We start from the raw sequence: 14,757 nt of genomic DNA, 5'->3' as shown, positions 1-14,757 counted from the left end.
CAAGCCGTAGGTCTAATATCTTTGTGAATATTGTCTTTTTTAGGATGAACTTTGTTTCTACATCTTCTAGCATCCACTTGTCTAGAATGGAGTTCCTGGAGAACAAACACCACATGCAGGGCTTCCTCATTCTAACCGAGTCCAAGCTCAAGTCCTGGATCATCAAATATGGCCGACAAGAGTCCGTGGCAGTGATGCTCCACAACTACATTGTAAGCTCCAGCTTTGGTTCACTCTGTACATTTTGTGCTGACATTTTAAATGACTCTTTAGGGTTCTTATGCTGATCTTTAAAGTTAAGAAAATCATGAAAAGTATATTCCTCTATTGTGTAATTGTAATATATTATTGGATAAAAGTCAAATAGGAAAACAATATTTCATGCTAAATAACTTTCCCTGCTACAGTGCATAATGTATGATTACCAGTTATGCTGTATATCTATTATGTTGTTACTGTCAGCTGTGTCTCATCATATGTATTTATTTTATGTGTTCTATTTGTTTCTGTCTTCATCAGTCATTTGTGGAGAAGCAACATTTCTTTGACAATTACGAGGCATTGTTCCAGTCCCTCAAACTGTCTGCTGAGGCCTTTGTCAATGCTGACAGCTCAGGTGAGAAATCACCACTTATACATACATTATTTTTAACAGCTTTCTCTTTTTTTTTTTTTACTTATAACTGTAAAATATTTTCCTTTTAGGAACTGATGATTATGATCGAGCTATATATTGATAATTATTTTTCTTTATATCTTGATCTTGAATGGATCAAAAATGAAACTTAAACACTTTTTCATGCACTAGATACAGGAATGTCTGTGACTGGCTTGCAAATTAAATACTTGGCAAGTGAAGGTATTTAATCATTTCGATGCCAAATTTACTTAAAAATCCAATATTTCAGTGAAGCAGTGCTGCTCAGTGATGCAGTGATTAAAGCCACGTGACTGCCCACATTGGTCCAATGCAATTAGAGATATAGCAGGGATACATATCACAGTATGAAGGTTATGGTTGTTTTACACAATCTAGATAAATGTCAACTTTGTTCTCCCTTGTCAACTTCTCAAACACCAGTGAAGCTTTCTCTTCCAGCAGCTCGGTCTGCCCCTGTCTGGTTTTTCAGCTCGGTAGAGGGGGAGAGTCTGCAGGCTACAGCTAAATGAGGTTCCTCCACTCGCACTTCTCAGTGGGGAATACGACCCCATTTGCTAGTTAGGGGCTGCTCCACTTCTGCAGGTCTCTGGGCGCAAACTGAGCTCGTCTGTTGGTTTATTGAGTTTCAGGGTTGTGCTGCTTTAGGGTATGCAGAGCGGAGAAGTGAGGTATGGAGAGAAATCAGGACATCTGAGGCTTGATTGGTCAAGCCCCACACATGAAGCGCCCCCCACCAACAGCATACCCGCATGAGCCCTGCTGGTGGTTTGCAATTTCTGCTCTGATTGGCTGGATAACAGATCATTCAGATATTTTAAAGGGGCCCAGTTTGAAGTTAAAGCAAACTGATGCAGGAGAGCAGGATAAGGGGATTTGTATATAACGGCTTAAAGGTGTGAAAATATCTGATTAATGTGTACTTGAAACTGGATATCTATATTTGTTGAAGTGATTCATTTTCACCAGACTGACTGATGATATTTTTGTGGTAAAGAACTTGTACTACTTTAACGCGTCTAGTGTACCTTGAAATGGAAAGACATCTCCCTAAAGAGGAAGTTTTTGAGGTCAGTGATTTGTCTGCATGTAGCTCCATCAGTCTTCATGTGCTCTTTCCCTGAATGTGTACCATATGTTTGACGCTCCGTACCATATGCCCCCAAATCTCAAAGTTATAATATATAGTCGTGTGAGCTTAACAGAAGTGACCACAAGTCATCAAATTAACTTAATTAAAACAGTTACACAGCAATATATATCTAAAAATAAGCTATATTAGCCTTCATGTACCACTTATCAAACCAGGGTTATAAAAAAGAACCGTATTGAAAGAAAAGAAGTCACTGATATATGGAGATGCTAGATTATGCAAAGTTTAGTAAATTATTAAAAATGACTTTGTTTTGAGATTCGGTGTGATGTGAACTCTACTTTCTGTATTGGTCAACATCTGGTCCACAGCATTCTAAATTAACTGTAATTCTCTAAAAATACTTTTTAGGGAGTTAGAACAGCAACAAGCTGAACTGTTTGTAATAAAAAACATGCATCTGAATGTCAGCATTGTCTTTTGATTTGATTTGACGTCATTGTTGACGTTGTAGTTGATGTTTTATCTCTCCTCCAGTGGATGAGGGTGAGATGGGAGTGCGCAGGTTCATGCGGGAGGTGGTGGCGCAGTGGAGGAGTCTGTCCATGGAGGTGCGCAGCGTGAGGAGCATGCTGGAGGAGGTGCTGTCCAACTGGGAGAGGTACAGCTCCACCGTGGCCTCCTTACAGGCGTGGCTTGAGGACGCAGAGGCAGCCCTGAGCCAGCCGGAAAACACTAAACGGGTATGAGATTCACTCTGAATGATGTAGGAAACCCCACCACTCTTAAAGTCTTTTTTTTAAGAGATTAGGGGTCCTGTCAGACTATACATTAATGTATTAGATGGGCTCAGAGTAGTAGCAATCACATCCATGTTAGCCCAATTTCAAGCATTTGGTCTTCTAAGTGGAATCCTATTAGGAGTCTCCACTCGAGTATCAAATGATCTCCTTGACTTACAACAAGCCACTAAGGATATACCAGTTGTCGCATCACCATGGTTACATCAGATTCCCATCCCCACCAAGGATTAGACGGCTAATTACCCCAGTTTTTCTTTATTGTCCTTTTGTGCTTCTCCTTATGAATTAATTTCTTTGTCCCTTTCTTTGATTAGCTTTCTTTGTTTCCTCTCCGACACTTGTTCTTTGTGTGGTTCTTTGTTCCTCTCAGTCTCAGTTTCTTTTTTGTCTTTCTAACGAGTCTGTCTCTCATCCAGGAGTTTTTTAGGGATCTCAGCCACTGGATGGATCAGCATGCTGCCATGAACGACGCAGGGAATTTTCTCATTGAAACATGTGATGAGACCGTATCGCTGGATCTCAAGCAGCAGCTTCTTCTTTTGAATGGACGATGGAGAGACCTCTTCCTCAAAGTCCAACAAGTAACAAACAACAACAATTCAACAACACAACTTTAAATACCGTTTATCAGATAACAAACTAAACTTGGTTAAATAACATTTATAGGTGGATTTAATGTTTTACATAAATTACAAGTTGGCAGTTTGAAGAGAGTTACATTTTTCCCCAGGTCTGATAAATAAAGATACTTCTCTTGATAAAATCAATCCTACAGGTTGTATTTTCTCTCCTTTGTTGCAGTATGCCCATGCAGACGAGTTGGAGAAGTGGAGAAAAGACCACCTAAAGGCCGTGTTGGCCCTCAAAGAGCTGCTGGACACAGCCGAGGTCAAGCTCGATGTTCCTGTCCAGATATCTTTCCTCAACGTTAGAGCCTTTCTGCAGGACGTGGAGGTGAGAAAAGCAAGAACCGTCAGAATAGCGCAATAATAAGAAAAAAGCACTAAGAAGCAGGGATTGTGGTTGATTCAGCTTATACGATTAAATTATAACTATTACATTTTCTAAAAGCGTGTTTTATGTCCATAGACTATCAGTATATGTTCCCAACTTCCTTGTTTCCTAACTGTGATTTGTACTGTCTAAGTCTAATCCGTAGTTCAGCTCTTTAGAGACAACTGAGATGATTTAGGATCATTTCATCATCCTCCCCAGTCAACTTCCTTGTGAACTTGCTTTCTGAAGCTGTTGCTGAAGAGTTACCGCTTTCTTTACGTCCCTGCTGTTTTTAAACTAAGATCTTCAGACAACCTCGTTGCAGGTTGTTGTTGCTATTGCCAAAAGCTGTTTTGATGAAATCACATTCAATTTAAGGATGTCTAAGTTGACCCTTTGCCTCCACGTCTCATCTCAGAATACCAAACAAAAGGTTGTTGCCATGGAGACACAATATAAATTGGCTGCCCGCAGTGCTCAGCTCCTTGCTAAGGATGCTCAACAGGATGAGGCTGCCAGGGTCATGGCAACTATGGCAACAGCCAAAAGTCAGCTGAGTAAGGTTGGTATCATTTACGTCAACAAAATGAGGTATACCACAAAATGTATCTCAAGTATTTATTTCAAAGGAATTCAATTACCCTTACTCCTCCTTTAACATTTTCAACACCCCTTGTTGTCACTTTCCATGTCACTATTCAAAGGCCGTAATTGTTTTTTTTGCCTCCAGGTGAGAGAGCGGTGTCCTTCCCTTGTGAGGGAGTGTCATGTTCTCCTGCCATTGTTGGAGGAGATGGAGAAACACATCACCGCTTTTTACCAAGCTCTGGAGCGGGCCAGTCGCATCACCTCTGCCGACAGAGACGCAGACACACAGACCCAGCAAAAACAAAAGTGGCAGGTAAGATATGACGGCAATGAAAGGATTTACTTTAGATGGTTACCAAGGTATTGCATTGCAAGACTCCGACCGTCACTCTCGGAGTCGGTTGCCGAAACCCTAGTCCATGCGTTTGTCACCTCCCGCTTGGACTTCTGCAATGGTCTCCTGTTTGGGGTTCCCAACTAAACCCTGGACAGGCTCCAGTATGTCCAAAACTGTGCTGCTAGGATACCCACAAATACAGCACATCACTCCCACCCTCATCCACCTCCACTGGTTGCCGGTCAAGTCCCGCATCACCTACAAAGTCCTCCTCCTTACCTACAAGTCCCTCCATGCCCATGCCCCCCAGTGCCTATCGGACATCCTTCACCCACATGCCCCACCCCGGAACCTGCGGTCTTCAGACTCTGGCCTGCTTACCACCCCCCGCACCAAACTGCGAACCTTTGGGGAAAGAGCATTCAGCGTGGCAGCCCCCACCCTCTGGAACGCTCTCCCTGTGGAGATCCGCAACATCCCCACGCTTGGCGCCTTCAGAAGGGCCCTCAAGACCCATCTGTTCACCAAGGCCTTTGAACCCTAATCTTTGTCTGTCTGACTGGTTGTCTGATTGCCTTTTGTTTTGTTATGTTTGTTTTGCCCTGTTCTTCCTTGTAAAGCGACCTTGGGTCCCATGAAAGGCGCTATATAAATCTAAGCTATTATTATTATTATTATTATTATTATTATTAGGTAAAAGCCTGACTGGTATGTAGGAAGATTAGGTTTTTCTTATTTTAGTAGTTTTGCATCATTCTGGTACATTTATAATCATTTATTTTATCCAGGAAGTGGTTAAAATAATCTGTTTATAGGTGTCTTCTGACTTGTGGCTAAAATGTGTGTGTGTGTTAAAAGGAATGAAGGCAAAATCTAGAAAGAGAGCCTGGCTGTAAAAATGTACAATGAAATATAATCATATATGCACTATTGTGTCTATTTTAGTCATTTCATTACCATTTCCCAGTTATTTATATCACATTTATCTTACAACCTTGTTTTACTGTAACCTTTTTGTCCAATTAAAATACAATTTGTTGATTTAAAAGAAGACATTTTAATATTTAAATACACCGTTATTGACGCATATCCATATTTGTCCTTTCCACATTTTCTTCAGGATTTATTAAACCAGCAGCAGAGCTGTAAACGCTGTCTGTCAGTGATCGAGAGGAATCACCACGCTCTGCAGAGGGCGCTCTCTTCCAGTAAGGTGCTCCGAAACTTCGACCTGTCCCTGCTTCAGAAGAGAGTGTTTGAAATACAGAACTCGACGCAGGTAAATGTGAAACAGACTTGTTCGCACAGACACTGCATTACCCACAACGCTGATTACATTAATGATTTTACAAGAACATCAAAACACCCAGGAGGCAACAGTGCAGATATGACTTACTCATGTGTCTCACTGCGACATAAGACAAATAATGTAATTACACTGTATTACCGAAGAGACCCGTTACAATCACCTACTGTCCGTCCTCCCAGGCTTTGCTGAAGGAGGTGGGGGAGTGGAGGAGGCAGGAGGAGGCCAACAACTGCCTGAGGAGGAGGTTTGAGGAATCGAGACAAGAGTTGGAGAGAGTGCTGAAAAAAGCTCAGGGCTGCCTGAGAGAGACTGGAGATGCTGAGGAATTACTGAAGAAGCACAGCGTAAGATCAAAACATCTGCTGTAAATAAAGAGAAACATGAAGCTAATGTGTACAAAAACAATATTGGCTGCTAAATCTTCTCTGGACCACAAAGACCCACAGCAACACGTACAGAAAATACTCTGCAAGTCACTCTGTTTGTAGACCTAGCAAACAATAGAAACATAATAAATGCTTCTCTCTCTTTTATCTTTTTTTGTTTTCTTGACAGGACTTCTTTGGGCAGCTGGACCAGCGGTTGCTGAGCGTGTTCTTGAAGGCGTGTGATGAGCTGACGGACATCCTTCCACAGGAGGAGCAACAGGGTCTACAAGAAACTGTCCGCAGGCTGCACAAACACTGGAAGGTCAGGGGTCACCGCGCTTTAACACTCTCACTAATTACTGTACATCTCTGGAGGCGCTTAGCCGATACTTCATTAACTTAACCAGGAAGACCTTTGGCTTTGATAGAGTTCCCTCCAGTCTGTTTCCAATTAACCTGTACTAGTTAGATTAAAAAGCAACCCTCTCAGTGTTTACTCGCAGTCTCTCTGGAGGATATTTTGTGTCTGAAGAGGACACAACATGAGACTGAAACTCATGTTTATTATACTCTATATCTTATCTGCCATGTCTGTCCCACTCTTTCTTTTCCACAGGACATCCAGAGCGAGGTACCGTCTCATCTGCTCCGTCTAAAAGTGGAAGGGGAGTGGAGCAGAGTGGCTGTGATTATAAAAGACTGCAGATCAGAGCTGGACAGAGAAATGCAGGCTCTGTCAGGCACCTGCACCAGTGAGCGAGTGATCAAAGAGCACAGAGTGAGGCTTGGATTTAAAACTTAAAGTAGATTAAACCAGGAGTGAAATAAAACAAAGATAAAATCACTTAACGTCAGCTTCATCATCACTTTGGAGCCTCCTACATTTAACATTCCCTTCTCTCTTATCTCCAGACTTTTTTCAGGGAACGCAAACCTGTGACTCTGTGTGAGAAGAGGATTAGAAACATGGAGGATCTGTGTCACAAGTTACCTGACAACGACCCGGCTTATCGAACGCTAGACTCCACCAGGAGGACTGTAGAGGAGGTTACAGAGCAAATCAAGAGCACCTATCTTAAACTGGAGCATCACCCTGATAAATGGAAAGAGTGGAATGATAGGTAAAGCTCGACAAAAACTCAAAGGCATGACGGTATCTGCAACATCTTAAAGCCTGACATTTTGATTACTGGAGGTGCTTTAAAGTAGTTCCTTTTTCTAGGTTTTGTGAGATCTCTGATTGGCTCTCATCCCAGAGGAGGCAGGTGAGGCTTTTGAGAGAAACAGAAAGAAATTCCAGCCATCAGGAACAAGTGGATGCTTCTGTTCAGGTTAGGAAGCACATTATATATCCTGCTGTCGGCACAGAGATGATGTAATGATTCATTACTGCTCAGTCTTAGTAAACCTGCATTTCCTTCTTGCCTTAACTATTCCCAGACTCTGCAGGAAGCACTAGATGCCCGAGAGGACAGCCTGTTGTGGCTTGAGAGCCGTCTTGCTGGGCTTTCTGAGGTTAGCTCTGATCTGGAGGTCCAGAGACAGAGAACAGCCTTGGCTAAACTCTCAACTGACCTGCGGGCACTCTTTTCTTCACTCTGCCAGGTATTCTGACATATTCCGAATACTAAAATGTATCTCTTGTGTTTCCTTCTTTCTGTCTGATCCTCTGTTTCCTTCATTCACAGTGGGGTGAGGAGGGCTCTGCTATGTTCCAGTATGAGGAGCTGAGGGAGGAGGTGTGTGGCGCTCTCGAGGAGGTCCTGAGGGTGAGAAGGGAGGCTGAGGAGCAGATCAGCAGCATCCTGGATGCTGAGGGGCTGGAGGAGGCCAAACAACTTTATCTTATTCACAAGGTGTGTGTAGTGTGGAGACAGGAAAGTGGTGATGTGTAAAGATATTTTTAAAACGATACTTAAACTTCACTAACCACTGCTGCAAAACAATTTGTTTTCTCCTCTGACATTTTGTTTTTCTTTTCTTTATGTTTCTTATAGCACCACCTTAAGCGCCTGCATACTAACAGGAGAGAGGCGGAGCTTCTGGTGGCCCACTGCCGCCAGCTGCAGAAAGGCGAGGGTCTCAGTCAGTCTCTACATCAGCTGGAGGGAGCTTTCAGAGATGTCGACCACAAATCAGGGGCGAAGGAGCACAACCTGCAGGTATATTGAGCCTGGTGTTTTCTAACGTGTAAGTCTGCTAACGTTAGTATGTGTGAAAGTCCAACACTCCCCTGCAGTCATCATTGATTGGTCCAAGTATTGATTTGTAAATTGCATGCTAATTTGTTAATGTGTATTTTATCGTCATTTGTTCAAATACTTCTATCACTGTCCTCAAATTGATTAGAAAATCAACACGTGTATCCAAAACGTATGTGTCTGCAAGATACCTGGAGTAGAAACTTTTATAAAGAAAACGTGTAAAAAACGTAAAATAAATACTCCAAACATCACAGATAAATGTTTAAACTCTTGAGTTAGATTTTGAGATGATTCTATGTTCATTACATAGAGAGAGATTTATGATTTACCCAGTGATTTTATTCTGATATTTCTTCATAACCTCAAGGAAACTCTGAGCACCTGGCAGCATTTTGAAGCAGAGAGAGAAACAGTATGGAGGTTTATCAGTAACACCAACAATGAGCTGCACAAAGAACTTATTTTCAACAGTGTGGACAGCCTGAAAACTGAACTGGAGCATACCAAGGTGTGTATGCAGTACATGTGTATTTGCATGCATATAGTGTTTGTTCTGCATTCACTCATATAAGACATTGGCTTCTCTCATCCGTAGGAGCTCCTCACAAAGGTTGAGGAGTGTTCTGTGCGAGCGGATCTCCTTCTGGAAAAGGCAGCAGACATTCAGCTCGGTCCAAAAAACCAAACTCTTCTTCTGCAGCACGCCCAGACCACCAGAGAAGCAGTCGCACAACTTCAAGACCACCTCAACAAGAAGTATGTCCCATCCTTATCCAAAGCCTCCCACCCCCTTAAATTATATGGACTACGCTGTATTCTCCTCAAACATATGTTCAACATTCTCTTGCACTATTTTATTTCTATTCTGTTATTTCTTGCACTATTTTAATGGTTTTATTTGTTTTGTATCCTATATATATATATATATATATATATATATATATAATGTTGTATTGTTGGAGGGGCTTAAATATTTAATTGCCAAATCTACACTGCTACTGTGCACATGACAATAAAGCCTTGAAATAGAAAATGTAAATTGAACTTAGATAAAGACAAGATTAATCGATTACAAATTCACGATTCTCAATTGTTGTGTGCTTGTCTGTTTTCAGCCCTCTATGTATACAACATGTCTTATCTTTTGTCTGCCAGTGTTGTCCAGGTGGAGATGATGTGTATGTGGTGGGAGCGCTTCAGCAGTGAATCAGAGGGTTTCTCTCAGTGGATCAATGAGACAGAGAAAGAGCTTGAGGCTGTCAGCTCCACCTCCTCCTTAGATCCTCTGGACAAACACATCATCACAGTGGAGGTAGGACTGACTGCAGCCTTTATAGCCCCTTATTTTTCACTACTTCTTCAATCATCTTCTGGCATTTACAACAAAAAATCAAAACACTTACATACAGTAGTACATCACGGGGTACCACTTTACAATGAGACTACCCTTATAAAGGATTCATAAAGGGTTTATAATTAGGTTATTAATTAGGTTGTAAACACTTTATTAATCATTAAGAACCATTTATAAACCAGAACATAGTTTTCATACATCAACACAGGCTCACTATTTGGCAACAGGACTAAGCCTTATATTGGCTACTTAGCGAGAATCAACTCAGTGAACAAATACATACCAAGGATGCTGGCTGATGAAGAATACGAAGTACGCTAAGTAGCCAATATAAGGCTTAGCAGTGCAGATAAATGTGGGCTCACTATTTGGCAAGCAACCGATCACAGTTGCCCTGTTTACCTCATGTCTTATAAAAGCTTATTAATAATTTATATTTGTTCACAACCTGATTAATAAATGAATTACAAACTATTCGTAAACCCTTTATAAGGGTATTCTTATTGTAAAGTGGTACCCATCACGGTAAAAAAGATAGCTTCCTGGCCGTGTGCATGTAGTGTTTTGGGGTGCCCTGAGGGTTATTAAGATTAAGATAAAATACGATTTTTATTTTAATGAAACCCTAGGGGAAAATTGGGTCAGAGCTGCAGTGAAGACTAAGATACAGAAAATAAATTGATCATATTGAATGAAATATAATCTAATTTGACAGACCACAGCCTTGTCGTTCTCCCGGAAAACATTATAGATAACAGGATTTAAGAAGTCCTGCAGCTGCCATTTGGTTATTTGTGAGTTAAAAAACTCATGCATCCAGAAACAGCACTGTTGGTTATTTTTTGTTCCATCACCTTGAATTTTTCTGGATCTTTACGAATGAGACACATTTTGTATTGGTGATAGACACAGGAATCTATTGAGATAAAACATAGCAAAGTCTCATCAGATGTTTTTTCTCCTAGTGTTTTTCGGTGTATGTTGTTTATTGTATTTCTCCCGAAACAAGCCTCTTTTACTTCCTTCCTGATCAGCATTCCTCTGCCGTTGCATCCCTACAGGCTGTGGCAGACGGTTTAGAAGAGAGGAGGGCAGCTCTGGCCCACATGGAGGCAGACTGTGAGGCTCTCTCTAGGTTTGTGACCCCTGGAGAGGCCGGACGTGTCCGGACACGACTCGCACAGATGAGGCGCTGCTGGGAAGAGTTGAAGGGGAGAGCAGAACAGCTGGGGGGGCAGCTCATCCAGAGCGCCTCCTACTGGCAGAGATACAATGAGAACTTTGAGCAGGTATGCAGCAACACAATAGAGAGGTGCAGAAATGTGAATTAAGGTACATTTTTGAGTAAGTGCATTTTTTGTCATTGTCAGTGCAAGAAGGCAACGAGTGACCTAAAAGAGAAGCTCGACTGTCCTCTCACATACTGCTCATCATCATCTGAGACATACAAGAGCCTCCAGGATCATATGGTGAGATGAAACTCAATGTATGCCTGAATGTGATTATTTGGAATTATTTGTGTGAAACGTTATGTTGGCTGACAACAAACTAACTAATCTGAAGGGATTACATTTTCTTAATTTTTTTCAAACCTAAACTATATTAACATTTCTTACCTGTAATCTTCTTCGTTTGAAGCTGTATTCAAGAGTTTACTTGTTAGTCCACAGAGCTGATGACAAGCACATATCTGTTTCCTCCAGGATGTCTGCCAGGCGGTTGAGCAGCTGAACCCCAGGCTGATGGCTCTGTGTTCAGCCATGAAGAGGCTTGCAGAGGGCAGCCAGCTGGAGGGAGAGGTGGCTAACCTCCAGAAGCAACAGGGAGAATTTTTGGAAAAGGCAGCAGAAAAGCAATCTACATTAGAGAGCCTTCTGTCATTGTGGCAAAGGTAGGGCAATCAGTTATGTGAGCCTATGTTAATGCATTTTTTAGAAGGTTGGGGAAGTTGCCAAAAAAACGATGTTACTAAAATTAAGGAAAAAAAAACCTTCACTTGCATGTTTATCTGAAAGTGTCTCTTATTGTGTAACAAGTCCTCTCTTTAGTCATCATCAGCTTAGCTAAGATTGTATCCAGGATGTTTTGCCAGCTGCTGCGATGCCTAGCTGTGCGGACAGTCGTGCTCTCTACCTCGTGTGTGTCCCTTAAACACTTACAAGAGGAGTGTTTGACAATTGAGGAGTTTGTCACATTGCACAAACAAATGTTATCTGGCTCAAAAAGGATTTCATTTTGATAAAATAATGTCTGTTTTGTTTCTTTAACACATGTATCTTATTCTGATTGTATAAACATTGCGGTTTCCCTTCTATTGTGCCTCTGCTCTTTTTGCTGAATTTCTCTTTCTATGCCAATTTCCTCTTTTATTCCCTTATCTTCGTGCGGTGTAGGGAAACGAGATTCTGTCTTTGACTCAATCTGTCTGTCTCAGTCAGCCTTAGAATTTCTATTCTAATAATATGCTTCTCTCATCGCTTTCTTTGATCACACAATAGACTTAGAGAATAGATTGGAGCAATTGTTTCTGTCTCTTCCGTCTCAGTCACGCTGTAGCTGTTTAGAGATTTAAAGCTTGGTGCTTGTTTTATTTTATTAAGTCAGTGACTTTTGTTATAATAACCATTTACATGTTTGCTGCTTAACTTCAGCTGAGTTTATACAGTATGTGTCTGTGTGTGTATCTGGGTCTGTGTGATCCTCAATCTTCTCCCCTGCAGGTGTTTTGATGAGGGATTACTTACAGGTCTGGGTGCTCTGGCAAGATATGGTTGCCCTATTACGACCCTGTCAATGATACTGAGGCTTGGTCAGATAATAACAGAAAAACCACACACTGTACTGTGTGTGTGTGCGCGCGTGTGTAAACAGAATGTTATTATCAATCTATTGTTAGATCAGCTTTTATTATAATAATTTTCAAAATGGTGCTGCATAAATTGTATTTGATTTGAATTCATTTGTCTGTAATGTATTGTCTCTGCAGATTTGAAAAGGAGAGTTCGTCCATGAAAAGCTGGCTGAACAGGTGTGAGTCTGTCTGCTGTCCAGACACTGACCTGCTTTCTGCAGACAAAGAAAAACTCAGGAATGAACTACTCAATGTGCAGGTGAATCATTTTTATATTTCTTGCTTGTTATTTACAAAGAGCATTTTGCATTTGTGTTTTTTCTTCCCTTTTTTCAGTTTTGCTTCACCTAATTCAGAGTGTTTCCTGCTGTTTTTGTGTTTCCTCATTTTTTTTCACCCATCCAGGAAATGCAGGGGGAGACGGCATCGCATGAGGCTCTTCTGCAGGGGCTTGTGAATCTTGCTCTGTGTCTCTACCCAACAGCATCTGAAACTCGTGTTGAAGTGCTCAGATACGATCTCGCACAACTAGAGGAAAGATGCACTTCTGTGAAGAACAGCATATCATATCGGTAACTCTCGTTTAACTTTTCATACACATTTTTTATTATTTTACTTTTATCCCTCCATAATTCAACCCGCGAAATGTTGTGGTTCAATTCAGTGGTGTTTGTTTTGCTAAGATAAACTACTATTGTAACAAAAGTAATTATCTTAATCTAAACTGCCTGTCTCCACTCTTTTAGACTTGAGCTGCTGCAGTGTCAGTTGTCAAAGCTGGAACAATTTGATCAGGCACTGCTGACTCTGACCCAAAGGAGTGAACACTTCCTGTCTGGCTTGAGAAGCTCTTCCCAGGTTGATATTGCTGATCTTGAGGCTGCAATTAGTCAGCTGAAGGTGAGAAATCAATACTTTGCTGTCAACAAAGATGTCCTTCATAGGTTTTGTATATGAGAGTAGTTAGAGTAAGCAAGTTTGTAGTGATTGCTGTAGGAGCTAATGTAAATGTGTCTAATTGAACCATCTTGTTGCAGGAGCATGAGGTGCAGCTACAGGCACATGCATCGCTGAGAGAGACTCTTCAGCAAAGAGAGTCCTCCCTGCTTCACTGCTCCACCTCGGAGGCCCAACAGCAGCTCCAAGGCTGGAGAGAGGACTGCCTGCAGCCCCTCAGTGAATCCCAGCGCCTCCTGCTCCTCCGTAAAGAGTGCCTGAATCAGTTGAAGACTTTCCTTGAGAAGCATAAAGCTGCAGTTCGTACTGTGCACTGCCTTCATGAGGCAGTGGAGGGCCGGGGGAGCTGGGACCGCGCCAAAGCTGAAGAGCTGCACCGTGGAGTAGGGGAAGTGGCTAAAGACGTGGGCAGGCTAGAGGCGGAGGCAGTCGGGTTGGATGGGCAGCTGAGCAAGGCACACCTTCACCTGAGTGGGGCAGAGTGGCAGGCTCACAGAGACCTGAGCCACCCTCAGGGAAGAACCTCCTGCCGGGGACAGGCAGTGGCCCTGATGATGGCTCTGGAGGAGGTGCAGAGGGGGGTGGGGTGGAGGCAGAGCGAAGCAGACGCTTTAGGAGCATTATGGACCTCTTTCAGGGAGAGGAAGGAGGAGGTGATGAAGAATTTGAACAAACTGGACAATGAAGCGAGGCAAGAGGGGGCCAGAGAGATCACTGTACATGCCTTTCAAAAAAGGTTTGTAAATGGTTATCAACACAATTCAGGCCCCTAATTATACATTTTGTTGTAGCAAATAATGATCATAACTTTAAGTTTACCAACAACTTAAAGAGTTTTTGTAAGTCTTTCATATTGTTGAATATACTTTGTCATTTTCAAGTGCACCCTCTAAGCTATTCATTCACACACCTACTGTAAGCCAAACTGCGAATATTCCTCTATATAAATGGAGCCAAAATATATTTTTAAATGTGAAAAAATGTGTATAATATGTTGGAATCAGGGAAGTAATCCCCATTGTTGTGTCCTGCATCTATTTCTCCCAGGCTGCGTTTTTTCGTCCAGCTGGAGGATGAGCTCCAGTCCCTGCAGCATTCCCAGCGGTGGTTAGAGGAGAAGGGAAGCCAGCTGGCCCTCAGAGACAGTGAGCTGGCTGGGGAGGCTCTCAGGGAGGTAGCGCTGGTGAAGACTGCCTGGGAGGACGTCAGGACTCTGATCAACAATGGGTGAGGACGGGG

General features: G+C 42.2%; 1 protein-coding gene across 7 annotated transcripts in view; it reads left to right on the top strand.

Moving 5' to 3' along the window:
- syne1a (spectrin repeat containing, nuclear envelope 1a) overlaps positions 1-14,757 on the top strand; it is a 130,729-nt gene that overhangs the window by 28,657 nt on the left and 87,315 nt on the right. For 6 of the 7 annotated variants that reach the window (XM_079643232.1, XM_079643231.1, XM_079643230.1 and 3 more), the window contains 27 exons: positions 44-212; positions 520-616; positions 2,289-2,494; positions 2,971-3,135; positions 3,356-3,508; positions 3,969-4,112; positions 4,281-4,451; positions 5,596-5,754; positions 5,964-6,128; positions 6,340-6,474; positions 6,769-6,930; positions 7,065-7,273; positions 7,375-7,483; positions 7,593-7,757; positions 7,841-8,008; positions 8,150-8,314; positions 8,724-8,864; positions 8,952-9,112; positions 9,512-9,668; positions 10,772-10,999; positions 11,081-11,179; positions 11,414-11,601; positions 12,697-12,820; positions 12,967-13,133; positions 13,308-13,461; positions 13,599-14,254; positions 14,566-14,745. In XM_079643232.1, coding sequence (XP_079499358.1) covers positions 44-212; positions 520-616; positions 2,289-2,494; positions 2,971-3,135; positions 3,356-3,508; positions 3,969-4,112; positions 4,281-4,451; positions 5,596-5,754; positions 5,964-6,128; positions 6,340-6,474; positions 6,769-6,930; positions 7,065-7,273; positions 7,375-7,483; positions 7,593-7,757; positions 7,841-8,008; positions 8,150-8,314; positions 8,724-8,864; positions 8,952-9,112; positions 9,512-9,668; positions 10,772-10,999; positions 11,081-11,179; positions 11,414-11,601; positions 12,697-12,820; positions 12,967-13,133; positions 13,308-13,461; positions 13,599-14,254; positions 14,566-14,745 — 4,797 coding nt within the window. The remainder of the gene's footprint in view (positions 1-43; positions 213-519; positions 617-2,288; positions 2,495-2,970; positions 3,136-3,355; positions 3,509-3,968; positions 4,113-4,280; positions 4,452-5,595; positions 5,755-5,963; positions 6,129-6,339; positions 6,475-6,768; positions 6,931-7,064; positions 7,274-7,374; positions 7,484-7,592; positions 7,758-7,840; positions 8,009-8,149; positions 8,315-8,723; positions 8,865-8,951; positions 9,113-9,511; positions 9,669-10,771; positions 11,000-11,080; positions 11,180-11,413; positions 11,602-12,696; positions 12,821-12,966; positions 13,134-13,307; positions 13,462-13,598; positions 14,255-14,565; positions 14,746-14,757) is intronic. The other variant, XM_079643226.1, reaches the window with a different exon arrangement.

The sequence above is a fragment of the Notothenia rossii genome, assembly GCF_949606895.1.
Source record: "Notothenia rossii genome assembly, chromosome: 8".
Taxonomy (NCBI): domain Eukaryota; kingdom Metazoa; phylum Chordata; class Actinopteri; order Perciformes; family Nototheniidae; genus Notothenia; species Notothenia rossii.
This window is presented reverse-complemented; position numbering and strand designations above follow the sequence as displayed.